Source organism: Lissotriton helveticus, chromosome 9 (genome assembly GCF_964261635.1).
Source record: "Lissotriton helveticus chromosome 9, aLisHel1.1, whole genome shotgun sequence".
NCBI classification, from domain to species: domain Eukaryota; kingdom Metazoa; phylum Chordata; class Amphibia; order Caudata; family Salamandridae; genus Lissotriton; species Lissotriton helveticus.
In genome coordinates, this window is record NC_136070.1 from 520,555,078 (window position 1) to 520,569,178 (window position 14,101).

At 45.3% G+C, this 14,101-nt stretch overlaps 1 protein-coding gene across 1 annotated transcript in view; it reads left to right on the top strand.

Annotated features, from left to right (window-relative positions):
• Positions 1-14,101, top strand: part of NAA30 (N-alpha-acetyltransferase 30, NatC catalytic subunit) — a 50,325-nt gene that overhangs the window by 3,797 nt on the left and 32,427 nt on the right. The window contains exon 2 of the mRNA XM_078660368.1: positions 11,570-11,693. Within this exon, the coding sequence (XP_078516494.1) occupies positions 11,570-11,693 (124 nt within the window). The remainder of the gene's footprint in view (positions 1-11,569; positions 11,694-14,101) is intronic.

Sequence of the window (14,101 nt, forward strand, 5' to 3'; positions counted from 1 at the left end):
AACCGGTCTGTACAGATTGCAAACTACTTTTGACACTGAGAGAACACGGACTTGTGGAACTGGACTGGAGAAATCTGTATCCACTTAAGTCTCCTCCCACCATCCACCGTTGTCAGTTCCCCCCTGGTTTCCGCCCTATTGAGTTGGGCAACCTGAGGCCAACAAATAGACCTACACACTGGGTTATGATCGCTATGCGCACACTCCTGGATGTAGAAGTCCAAAACGTGTGCAAAGAAGGGAGTAGAGACAAAAATAAATCAAGGAACGACTCACACCCTCCACCATTGAAAGTGGGTTTAATATCCTTATTCTTCGGGGACAACTTGTTCGTGGCTAAGGTTAAATCAAACTCATTTACAATGACAATGAGTAAAATACCCTATGACGTATGCTCCATATGCCAGCCGGACAGTCGTGCACAGCCGGTGTGTTTAATCCCTTCACACCTCAAGTCCCCACACATGTGAATGTTAAAGTCTCTTGCATTCACAAGGTTAGCGTAGCTCTGTTATTTTTTAAACACAAGTTTCTCAGAGGAGAGCCCATCCAGGAGATGTTAGTCTTCGGCAGGGGAGGAAACAGCAGTATAAAAATTCAAGACCAGCAACTTGTTGGACCCCCTAGAAAACACCAAAGGCTGTGGAGTGGAAAGATCTGTGAGCACCGCTGCAAGACTACTACAAACAGCCAAAGAGACTAAACTAACCAGACCCCCCTAGCTCTGCCCTCAACAGATGGAGTAGCTGGTACAAAAAATATCTTGAAGGCTTCCAGAAAAAAGCTGTTGACGGTGGCCCACGTTTCCTGCAGGGATATCACATTGTACTGTTTTATATGAAGCATCCAACTTGGATTGTGAAACTTGCTCGCCAACCATGCGATGTTCCGAGAGATTTCACTGATTTGCAATCAGTGAGAGTTGGGATGACCTGCCTCAGGGGACCTGTTTGGCTGATGGTTTAGAAGGGTCTTGGCTTCTGATAAGGCACCAGCAGGCAGTCAATCGCAGCAATCTAGTGATCCCAATGGTTCATACCTATTGTAGGTGTCTATACCAGAAGCAACCTCCTGCCATGTCCCCCGGCCCAGGTCATTGGGTCTGCACAAGTTCCTGGCTCCGGCAAGGAACAGGTAGATTGGGGGTCTGTAGAAGTAATCCAAGGGGAGGGCCATAATCATCAAAGTGGTTCCAATACTGGTGGGCTGTACGGTCAATGCAAGTATTTTGTTAGCAACATGGGGATTGTTAAAGTTAATGACGATACAATCACCATTCCAATCCTTCCTGGCCCTTCCCATCCAGCTAATTCTCCTCAACATAATGATTTGACTTTCCACCCCCAAGCCTGTGGCAGTGTTGGAGTTCAACCAATGCAGCACTTTGTTCTTGAATTGACTTAATTCTTCTTTTGCTCCCTCTGTGAGAACTGGGACATTTGCTAGAATATGGAGATCAGATCCTGCAAACCCTGGTGGCTTTCAGAAGAAAAATAAAAACTTGACTGTTCAATAAATTCTCCCCTTCACTGCCACGTCCACAGCGCCGAGACGCCCTGAGGCATTTGCGCGCTTTACACGTTTTATAAATAAATAAATAAATAGAACTACCATGAAGAGAGTAAATTCTGGTGGTAGGTGTAGAGAGGTCAACACCAAATATGGTTGTTGGGAGCCTCGTGACAAAATCTGTACGCCTCCCCTCTAGATGGAGTAATTGCACTACTCGCGGCATCCCCAGGGTTAGACTTGGATTAGGAAGGAGTACTCTCATTCAGGGTTGTAGAAAAAGTTGATGGGTGGGCAGGCCGTAGAGATGGGCGTATACGATTAGAGGTGCCATCCGATACTGACTCTAGTAGGGATGGGGCAGTGGACTCCTGATGTCACGCACCTACGTGCTGCAACACACTGGGATGGATGAAGCGGTGATGGCCAAAATCCCTGCACCCGCTGCCACAGGGTCAACTCAGAGGGGCAAATTCAGGGTGGTAAGGCGCCTTTCTAATGCTGATAGGCATTGGACAATAGGATCCAATTTGAGGTCCAGGGCAGTCGGGTCAGGTTTGGATATAACCGAACTGGCAGGAGAACTGGAATGAACCCTGTTACTCTTTTGTCGTTTGGTGTTACTCCAGATAGGGGTGCACTTCTTTTTAGTTCTTGCTCCCTCTCCCACCCCAGTATCCTGTGCAAAAATCGCTGCAGCCGCCCCCCTGTCTGCTGTCTGAAAGGTACCATGGTCGAATGTAAACCAATTCCACTGTCCACCGTCAAATCGATGAACCGGTAATCAGGGACTGTAGTGGGTTCAGAATGATCTGGAGTTGTGAGGGGAGATGCACTGGGGGGGGCATTGAGTACATCATTTACTAGAGAATGGGAGAGACTTCGGACAGCTAACTCAATCTCCTTATCCAAGACGCCAACAGCTATTTGTAAGAAAACGTCCATGGTTGTCACTGTGTTCATAGGCGTTTTGGAAGTTCCTCCAGCTAGCTTGCGATTTCCCATGATGGCACACCAACAAGGCGAAGATGGATTCAAAATATATAATACAGAGTTAATCAGTCTGTCAGGCTAGTTAGCAGCTTGGATTAGAAGGCTGCCATGATGGTTCAACATCATAAGCAGCAGGGAAGGTGAAAAAAGTTTATTGAGTAACAAAAAAAGGCCCCTTATATGCAACAGGGAAGATGCTAACGCTGCAGCAGGATAACGTCCAAAGAGTCCTAGGATGAGGGGAAAAAAGGACTTAAACTCCCTACTTGCCTCCACAGGGGATTCCAAAATTCCAAGTTTCCTTTCTTCATGGTCCAAGATCTGCTCCTCTGTAGTAGAATATCACCAGAGCCGAAGACCATGGACCAAAGGGAGTGGCCCAGCCTGCTCCGGTCTCTGACAGGCCTGTGCGCTTCCTGTGCCACAGGAGGTGTAACACACGTAAGTGCACTGCGCGGTAGCAGCACAGGATTCGGAGACAGTGAGTCCCTCACCAGCCTCCAAGGTCCTCTCCAACACCTCTCAACAAACAGGTTTCGTCACTAAGCCATCCAGCAAGGCTAGTAGGTCTGTTTTCTCATACCAGCAAGGCTAGGAGGCAGGTATCATCACCATTAAGAATGTATGTTGCATCATCTAACTACAAGAGGGGTGGCTTCCATATTGGGCGAAAGCTTGATAGTTATATTAAAGGTTGTAGTTAGCTTTTTTTTGTTACATATGCAAGTGGGCTTTTAGTTTCAGAAGTATTGAGCCTTGATGTGTGTTTTTAAAAAACAACACATTTTTTTCAATAAGTGTTCTCTGCGTATAGTCTTTTTTAGTGTGTCTTATGTGATTGTATTAGTCACCTTCACTATTGTTCCTCCAGCTTTCTAATGCTTAAGTTGATATTTTTTCAGAACATTAGGGTTTGGATTGTTCTAGCTTTATTGCACCCATATCCACCCCAGCTATAATGTTGGTTTATTCAGTTGGTTTAGTCACTGCTGCTATTTTATCAAGTTTGGTGTTTACCATTTTTTCGGTTGTCAAGTGAGCCTTCGTGGAACATTGGACTTTTCTGATTTTCTTTTACTTTGATTCTATTCTAGGGAAGGTACCATTATCAAAAAGTGTGTTGCTACATGGTCTGACAAGTCCCAAATTAAATATTTTTGTGTGAGGACAGTACAAAGGTGGCGGGGAGGGGGATGGGGGTGAAGCAGTTTGTAGTCCCTGTTGGTAGATGATTTGAAAATGTAGTGTTGTAGCAGAAAGTTCCTCTGCTTTTACAAGGTCTCAAAATAGATGCGTTTTGTGAGTCAGTGCGTCCCTATTTTGTTTGCTGTAGGTAAATGATTGGATACATTTCGGGAGCTTGGCTGTTGAATATCGGACACACGTACTCGGCTGCAATTCAGTAATGCATAACATTTCTAAAGTATTTTCTAATATCAAGTTTGTTGTCTTGGAGCATGTTGCGAGTTTCACAGCACCGATAGACCTTGAACAACTATCTGTCTCACCAAATGATTTGTAGGTGAGAGTACGGTTGCATTGGGCCGATGCGCCCATAAAAAAAAAGCGGATTAGATGGGTAGAAAGAAGGTGGCAATAGGAAGAGGAGCGATGCTGCAGTCAACCTATGGTAAGTAGGAGGCGGGATCACAATCCTTTTGGTAAATACAACAGGTCTTCCAGACAGTGCGCGCGCACGCTCGACCTAAAAAGGAGAGACAAAGAGTAAGATTATCTACTGGCAAGCAAGCATTTTTGAACGACAATCAAAGCCACAAATAAAAAGGTGTGGAAGGGCTGTAAGCCCACAAAGTGAATACAGCCTGTCTCAAAGAGACAACGCATGCAATGCCTAGGGTAGAGCTCAAAAGGGGGCATGTTCAGCCCCATGTACAACATGAAATGAAGTCCATATCCTCAGCCAGAACTCATTTTTTTCCACTAAGCACTAGATCTTTCACTGAAAACAAAGGCCTTTTATTATTGTCTATCTGCCTCATCAACATCCCAAATGTCACTCATGAAGAGACTATTAAGTATAAACTAGGCTCCAAGGGAATGGAGGTAAATTTTGTGTAAGCTACATTTTAATGAAAACAAAGATGTTCTCAGATCTTAGTATGTTTTTTCATTTATGTTAATACTATCAGGGGTAAACACTTCTGTTCAGCTATCACATATTAAGATGCAAAGAACCTGAAGTTGCTTTGTTAGGCCCGTATTTATCACAGTGGACCACCCTGATGTTGGGACCGAGGAGTTTTGAAAGAGGGAATTGTTTGTGTTCTCCCTTAGAAGTGCAATAACCACAAAACGACAAACCTGCCCCAATATTTTTTTCCCCCTTAGTCTCCCTCTAATGACTGATTTACAGCCCCAAACAAGGGGCTTGTTCGCCATTAGAGGATCCTTTGGCAAATGCGGTATGGCCGATGATGAAGCCTGCACACATGTGTAAATCCGTAATACTGGATGAGGTGAGTGGCCAGTTAGTTATGCACTTTCAGTGAAGAAAATGCCTACACAATAAGGTGTGATAAGCCCAGAAGTAGGGCTTTGTTAGCCACTCCTGAGACGGACAGTTTGAAATTCTCACATCTCACCAAACTGAATTCCAGATTCTGCAACCTGATCCACCATGTTAAAAGGGGATCATGAATTGTGTATTATTAACATGGTCAGTGTCTGGTTCCACACCGTTTAATATACCGTTCCACAGAGAAAGGAGTACTGAATCCGCTTGATGTCTAGAAAAAAACAAAGTTCAAATGGCACAATGTAGTACATACTGCATACCCATCATACATACATTTTGACTAACTAGTATGTCCAACAGTATGGATTTCTCTGTCCGCTGTCAGTTATGCCTTCTTAACAGTACGCCAGTAAAACAGTTACCCCTTTTAGGTTTCACCTGCACATCCTTGTGCTGTGCTTGTGAAATCTCATGTATTTAATATATCTCAAAAGGGGGGCTAGTATTAGTTCCCATCACCAAATTACTGTGTTCATTCGCTTTTGTGTTGAACTTTTTTTTTAAACTTCCCCTGGCAGCACACATTTGCGATACTTTTACTAAAGCTGTTCACACTGTTTAAGCCCCATTCACTGTCAAGATAAGGGGCCACATTTATAAAAATTGGATATGATTTTCTGAGAATCGCAATTAGGTAATCACAATTTCCAATGTATGGAACTCCATGTGTTTCATATACCGATTCCTAGGGGGTCGCTAATCGACCTATCTCTTTCATATTAATGAGGTAGATCGCAATTTGCGATCCCCTAGCAATCGCAAAAATCACGGGGATGGTGGCCTGCTAGGGTCAGCAGACCACCATGTCCGTGATTTCTTATAAATAAAGCAATGTTGTTTTTTTTAATGCTCATCGTTTTCCTTAAAGGAAAATGGGTTGCGTTTAAAAAAAAAAAAAGTTTTTTTTCATTTTAAAGATCAATGTTTTACAACCATTCTCTAAGGTGAAGGGATCTGTGGGAAGCCCTTCCCATTTTCGGCACTTTATTTTTCTTCGTAATCATTCCTTTTCAGCCCTAAATCAATGGAACCTGTTTTAACAGTTATTTCACTTTGAACTAGGCATGTTTAAAGTTTCTGCAGCTCTACGGAAGCACAGCTCCAACCTACTAACCATTTATGCACCCCTGCTGGACACTACTTTCACCACTCCCTGGTTTCAGTCACACAGCTCCCTTCCCTACCTGGTTGAAGACCCGCAGCTCCCTTCACTCTCTGGTTTCAGTCACACATCCCCCTCTTCGCCCCCTGGGTGCAGTCACACAACCACTCGCTCCCAGGGTGCAGTCACACAGCCCCCCATCGCTCCCTGCGTGCAGTCACAGTCTCCTTGTGTCATGTGCACTGACTTCCTTTTATAGGTAGTGTTGCAGAACAGACATCTCGCAATAATCATCCTTCAGAACCAGGTTCCCCAGTTAAAAATTTGTCAGCTCTGACTACAGTGTCACATCCTCTACCACACTAAACACCATACTACCCCACCACGAGAAACTCACACTGCCTTATACTACAACCCAATTGTGCCCCGCTTTAAACACCTGGGTGCGGCTCAATTTAAATTACGCACTAAACGAGCAAAAAAAAAAGCAACAACATCCTGGAAAAAGCAAACACTCATAGGGAATGCAAAATTAAGCAAACCGTGAAATGTTAGCAGGAACAACATGGCTACTTTAAAGCTTTTACACTCACTATTCAGAAATCAGTGAGTGCTTTTGAGTGCTTATACGTTGTTAGGCGACCTCAACCTTCATTTTGACTCTGCCTCCGACCGTATTGCCACAGAGTTAGCGGATGACCTGGCGGCTTTACAACTGGAACAATTGGTTGACTCCTCAACCCACATTAAGGGCCACCTCTTGGACCCAGTTTTCAGCAACTGCTCTGAACTGAAGGTAGGGCATCCTGTCTACCTACCCTGGACTGACCACTCACTTATTCCTTTTATATGATCGACATAGAAGGCCCCCCCCCCGCCTCCCACGGTGCGAAACTCTAGGAACTGGTCTAAACTCCCAGTTGAACAATGGTCCAATAGCCTTATGTCCTCCATACCTCCCCCTAACGGGGATCCGTTCGTCGCTAATGAGGAATATGAGGGGTGGATTGCACAATCCCTTGAGACCACACTCCCCCTCAGTAAATCCACTATGAAGCGATCCCGAAAAACAGCCCCTTGGTATTCCGAGGAACTCAGGGAAAAAAAGCGGCATTGTAGGAAACTGGAAAGAAGCTGGCGCCTGGAATATGCCCAGGCTGATAAAATCCTATATAGAGAGTCCATTAGAACCTATAAAGACGCGATAAAAAATGCCCAATCATCCTATTTCGCAAAACAAATCATCCTGGCAAAATCAAAACCCAAAGAAATCTTCCAGATTGTAAAAAAAGCTCACTAAACTCCCTCTCCCTTCTATACCCAGCTGTAAAACCATGGACCACTGCAACGACTTGGCAGACTTTTTTATCAAAAAGTCCATCAAATCTATACCTCTTTCCCTGCTAAGGACCTAACCACCTGCACTCAGGTAGGGTCAAGGGTGTCTGATGTTACTCTTCAGACCCCTGTAAAGCTGGATCACTTCCCGCTTTTAGATCAGGAGGCTCTGGAATTGTTGATACATCAAGTAAAATCAGGCTCGCCACATGACCCAGCCCCACCAGACTTATTGGCTTCAGTAAGCCATGTGGTCCTTCCCACTATAATGAACCTCCTCAATGCTTCCATCTCTTCAGGCACGGTCCCATCCCCCTGGAAGCAAGCAATGGTGCGGGCACTGCTGAAGAAACCAAATTTAGACCCAGGCAATTTCAGTAATTACCGCCCTATTTCTCTGCTCCCCTGGGTGAGCAAGCTCCTGGAGAAATATATCAACACACACCTCATTGACTTTCTCGAGAGCAATCAGTTGCTGGATGCCACCCAGACGGGTTTCTGTCCGAAACATGGCATGGAAACTGCCTTACTTGCAGTTACCGAAGAAGCCAGAAGGATCTTGGATCGAGGGGGATCATTGGCAGTGGTCCTCCTCGATCTGAGTGCAGCATTTGACACAGTCAATCATGATCTGCTGCTGCACCGCCTTGCTGAGCTTGGTATTTCAGGGGGAGCTATGGCCTGGCTTAAATCTTTCTTGAGCAACAGGACCTTCCAGGTCTTTGAGGGCCTCCTCCAGTAAACCTTTGAGCTGTGGGGTTCCGCAGGGCTCATCTTTGAGCCCCGCGTTATTCAACATCTACATGAGACCACTGGCTGATGTCGTTCGCATCCTTTGGGATCAAGATCATTTCATATGCGGACGACACGCAGCTAGTGGTCTCCCTTGCCCAGGAGGACGGCCAATCAAACCAGCCAGGGTTAATGAAATGCTTGGAGGAGGTAAAAAGCTGGATGTCTACATCTTGCCTTAAACTCAACGGGGATAAGACCGAGCTGATGCTCCTTGGTCCCCCGGCGGCAATTAATATTGACTCCTTGTGGCCCTTAAGCCTTGGATCTTCCCCCCTGCCTAAGGATAACCTCAAAAGCCTGGGAGTGTGGCAGGACAAAGCCCTCACCTTTAATACCCAGGCCACCAAGCTATCCGCAACCTGTTTCGGACTTCTTAGGATGTTGAAGAAAATTCTTCCTCTTCTACCTATGGAAGCCAAACAGATAGCTGTGCAAGCCCTGATCCAATCCCGACTGGACTTCAGCAATTCACTGTACCTAGGGGCTCCTGGCTACACATTGCAGAAACTACAGATTGTGCAGAACTGCGCGGCACGCACTCTGCTCCAGCTACCGCGTAGAACTTCAGCAAAACCCGGGCTGAGGAGCCTACACTGGCTCCCGGTACCTGAAAGAATCTCTCTCAAGGCAATGTGTATAGCCCATCAGGCTTTCTGGAAAAATGGCACGGAGATTGGTCGCGAGCTAATCACTCCATACCTTCCTAGCAAACATCTCCGCTCTAGCCAGGCCTTTCTGGCGATAGCCCCAGAATTAAGAGCTCTAGAGCTGGCGGCAGGATGTTTTCCTATAATGCCGCCAAGCTATGGAACACACTTCCCCTACAGCTTAGGGCTAATCCCAATCTGCTTTCCTTTCGCAAGGAATTAAAGACCTTCCTTTTTAAAGCTCATAACTAGCCCCTTCCACCCCTCATCTGATGAGCCGCATCTTGGTCTTGCAGCGCTTGGACGCCCCAGGGCAACAACCGCGCTATACAAGTCCCCATTTCATTTCATTTTGCCTGAATAGTTAAGGACCTGATTATAGGGCACGGAATGGACTCATTTCAACGTCCATTTTCTAGATCTTTACAAAACGTAAGCTGTATGGTAAAAAGACCACATCACTGAACACCGAGCCGCAGTACAAATTTTGTTTTCCAATCCACGTGTTGCAGTACCTCCAGGATTGGTGCACTAGTTGCAGCCTCCAGGATTGGTGCACTAGTTTCCTGCGCGGGGAAAACAATTCTATTCAAATAAGACAAGAAAACAAAAGTAGTGCTTCACTGGCAAACTCTGTAGAGTGATGCAAATGTCTTTGGGTGTGAATTAAATCAACCTGGCCACTATGCTACCACTCTGTCTGGCTTTATTTAGTTATTTTTCATATTTTGAACCTTTTAACTCCAAAGCTGCACTTTGGAATAGAAAAGCATCAGAAAAAGACGAAATTTCCAGTTTTTCTTTTTTGGATCCATTTCACAGGGGAACAAATAAACGAAAGAATTAAAGAGGATGAGAACCGTTTCTTGAAGTCAGTTTTCAGTAAGTGAGAAGGAGCTGCTAGACAGAAAGAGAGGGAATAAGAGGAAGAAAGAAAGGGGGGACAGGTGAAGCAGTAGAACAGAAGTGGACAGTGTTGTATTCTCTGGGCAAGAAGGAAAAGACAGGCCTTTTCTTTGTCTGCCTGCCCCACCCTTCCCCGTGCTAGGATCCTTAATTTTTTACATTGTTTCCTGCAATTACGTCAACGCTTGAAGCAGTCGAGCCTGTGAGCTGGAGAGCAAGAGTTTGCCAGGCTCTGCGAGCCAGTGATGGGTCATTGGGTCCCTGATGACATTCGATGGCGGCAGGCATTTCCTGTAGGGCATGCTTGTCTAGTTGTCCCTATAAATGATGCATGCACCGTACATCATTTATGGCCTTTACAGAATGTGCCAGAGAAGTGATACTTTCCTTTTCTCGTGTGTCTTTCTTCAATATGGTAATGGATGAAGCAGGCCGCTATTCCGGCTGTACAGTGATCGTCACGTGATGACGTATGCACGTACAGCCAATAAAATGGCATAATTTCTTTCTTTTATGCCTGCTGGGAGACTTTTTTTTGCGGCCAGAATAGTAAATATCGCGCTATTGCACTTGGTAGCTGTTTTTGCGATATCTTTCGTGAATTGCGAAATGATGGAGGGTTTGAAAAGAGTCATGCTTTAAAGTGGTGCAGTACCTTTTTGTACATAAACAAATCATAACACTTTAACAGACTTTCTGTAATTTATATTGTACAACTACTCAGCAAGCTACAACTTACAACAGCAAAAAAGCTTATTATTAATCACATGGGCGAAACCTAATGCATTTACCAATGCTTGTTTTAGTTCTGGACTCTATACTCATTTTTCACTGTATCTTGGCTTAAATCTGCAAACAAGAGGTTCACAACCTTCAGTACTAACTGTACCTATATAGTGTAACCTCACTGGGCTACTGACTTTGTCAGCCTAAGAGGGATGCAACACCTCAAGTAGCTACCAGATGCAATCATCACTCAGTTTGGCAAATAAGGATGTCTGTTTTCCAGGTCACTCCTTATTTCGTACTGGTAGGTTGTCAAGCTGATTTGTAAAAAAGAATGTGCCTTATATGCCTTCTACTGTGCCATTTTAAATGAGTACTTTTTTTTTTAACCTACATGTTCATTGAGGAATTCATCAAAAACGGAATTTTCAGGGTTTATGGGGCTCGCTAGCGGCTCTTTCCTAGAAATGTTCCCCGCTGTTGTCCAGCAAGCTTGTGTGAGAGATGAGTTGCTGTTTACTATGCACCACACATGAAGTACACGGCTAATACTAAAGCTGTTGAAAAAATTGTTAAAAGTAAGGAGGATAAGAAAAGACAGAGGTCAAAATAGTTAATTAGGTTATAGTAAATGTATAGTTTTACTGTAAAATAAGTGTAAAGCTCTACTGAAGGTGTTTAGTTTTGTCTCTTTTTAAATTTGTATTTAACAAATGTTTTTTTAAATGCACGGAAATACCAATTGTTTTGCTTACTGTTAACATTACTCCATATTGCATTTTTTGTGTTCTGTATTTCATGTTATGCCAAATCCCTTATTTAAATCCTGAGAAAAAGGCTGTTTTGACACATTTGTTGTAACATCTTGTCAGCGGCCAGCATTCTAGAAGGGAGAACCTTTCAGGTACACATGCCTCACTGTTTTAATAGTGTAAAAGACTTGTTACTTAATATGGTTACCAACATCACTGCTGTTTTAACTAGCAAACATTTAAACTAACTTACTTTATCTTTAAGGCCATGGTAGGAGAGGAATGTGTGGGTGCCATCGTCTGCAAATTGGATATGCACAAAAAGATGTTCCGAAGAGGTTATATAGCCATGTTAGCTGTGGATTCCAAATATAGAAGAAATGGCATTGGTAAGAAAATCGTGAATCATTTTTGGTTTACCTAGAGCATGTCCTGTACTTCACTCTCTAGCAACAGATTTACTTATATCTACCATTGTTACATTGGTTTATTCTCACGATTGTGTGCTGGATACGACCACAGCTGATAGCGTAGATAGGGCAGTCTTCATGGAGAATAGCAGTCCAATTGAATTATACTTTGTTTGGGTGGCCTGCGTTTACCAAGCCTGCAATTGATGCATTAAAGCAAAAGTGGACAACGGTAGTCTAGCAGGGATGGTAAAACAAACATGTTACTTTCTGTGGTATTACAACAAAGATGACAGAATAGCTGATTGAGCCTCTATTTTTAGAAGTCCGTTCACTATCAAAGAGCCACTTTGCTTGATAGGAACTTCCTTGCCCTGTCACTATACTGATGCGCCACACATCTGTGTTTTGTTTCTCTCTCTTCCCTGTTGTTTTTACCTTCGCTGCCTGTATGGGTTATCAGTTTGTCAGCCTATCCCGATATGTCTGTACATGTAGACTGACTGCCCTATGCTGTGTGCTCTTTAATTTTTTTATGTTTCAGTGCAGAAAGTAGAGACGGGCACAAAGGGAGAAGGGGCAAACGGGTGGGGCCCAGTGATGGTAGTCTGTTTGAAGAGATGATTTAAACTTCCGCATTTGTTCATTAACCGCTACCGCGTTTTCCTCGCTGTGCACTGATTTTTGAAAATCGCGCTGTTTATGACAAAGCCAGCTCGTCATCCGCTTAGCGCAGGTAATGCCCATGACGAGCTGACTTTGTCATTAGCGTCGAAGGGGTTAAATGTTGTAGACCACCTTTGTTTGTATTAACCTGCGATTTGCAGTACACATACCATATTTCAACTCATGGCCATTGCTTTGTAACTTGTATATAAAGTGGACCCCGTTTTCCAGTTTTGAGGGATAACTACTCGCAGCTTGAGCCAGTATTAGGTAGAACAACTAAACACAGAAGAAGCCCACACACTAGTGCTGGGAAAGATATCTCTTCAAGTGTGGGACACTTGCTACATTGCTAATGTTGGCACCAGGCCGATCCCAAGTGTGAAAATCCTTGTTGCGACCTGAGGAGAAACTGATAGCTTGCCTCCCTGTACATGCAACAGGACTTTCTCTGCCAGGAAAAGGCAACTTGTTTCCTGGAAAACCTGCACACACAGTCACAGGACAATCTGTACGGAGTATGTCTCGGTGGACCAAGATTGCCTAGGATCCATGAGATCCCGGAAGCTCAGCTTACCCGGAAAGAAAGAACAAAAGAACTTCAGAGTCTGAGCATGCAGTCTTTGACCAGCCTAGTAACCTGAATTCTCCCTCCCCTGCGCCAGTAGGAATTTTTGGAAAGTGACTCCGTTTTGGGTGATCATATTTTTTTGAGGGAACTCACCTGCTGGTAATCTTGAACTCAGACACTGTTATCCAGTCCCCAGTGTATGTGCTCTGACCCCTAAAACATGTTGAAATTGGGTTACAGCACAATTGGCATATTTGCTTTTCCTCTAATGCCATAGTACATGGTGCAGAAATGCACCCATTGCATGAAAAGTTACATGCCACTTGCAGACTGCAGCCCCTCTTGTGCCATTCACTGCAGTGGCAGTAAAAACATAGCTTCAAGCCTACCCTCTCTAGCCTGCTAGCAGCAGCTTAAACCTTGTTACCCAGATGTGTCAAATCACCCTTTTTTAGGTCGAGCAGACGTACTCTCAATGCGTGAGCATTGAGAGTGTCTGTCTCGACATCTATTGTTGCCCGTTAATGGGAATGTGGACACCGATGTGGACGAGCGTTTCCTTCGCGGTTTTCACCGCGGGAGCGCGCGTCTCGCATGCGCAGAGTAACTCAGCCATTTTTTTTTTCCCAGCCCCGAACCGAATCAGGTATCAGAGCGCTTTACATATAGGCAGCCCCCACCCCTCTGCATGCGCACACACAGGCGAGCGCATGCACACGCAGGCACACACATACAGGCACACGGCAGACACTCGCTCACACACACCCCCCTCCCCCACAGTCACACACACGCACTCCAGACACATACACACACGCACGCACGCACACATACACAGCCCGCCCATCCCCCTGCACTCGCGCGCGCACACACATGCTCCCCCCCCCACCCCCCCCCTGCTCAGCAACCCACTCACCGGCTTCATTCCTGCGGCGGCTCTCCTCAGCTGCAGGGCCCGGCAGCAGGACTCTTCTTCCCTCCTTCGGCACCCGCAGGGTAGGCTCCTGCCAGCTCCGGTGCTTGAAACGCGGCTCCGGCTCCTGCCAGCTCCGGTGCTTGAAACGCGGCTCCCATCGCGGCTCTTCCGTTGGAGGCGGGGTAGGCTCCCGCCCTCCTACTTCCTGTTTCCTGTTCTCGCGCCGGCCTGCCTGAC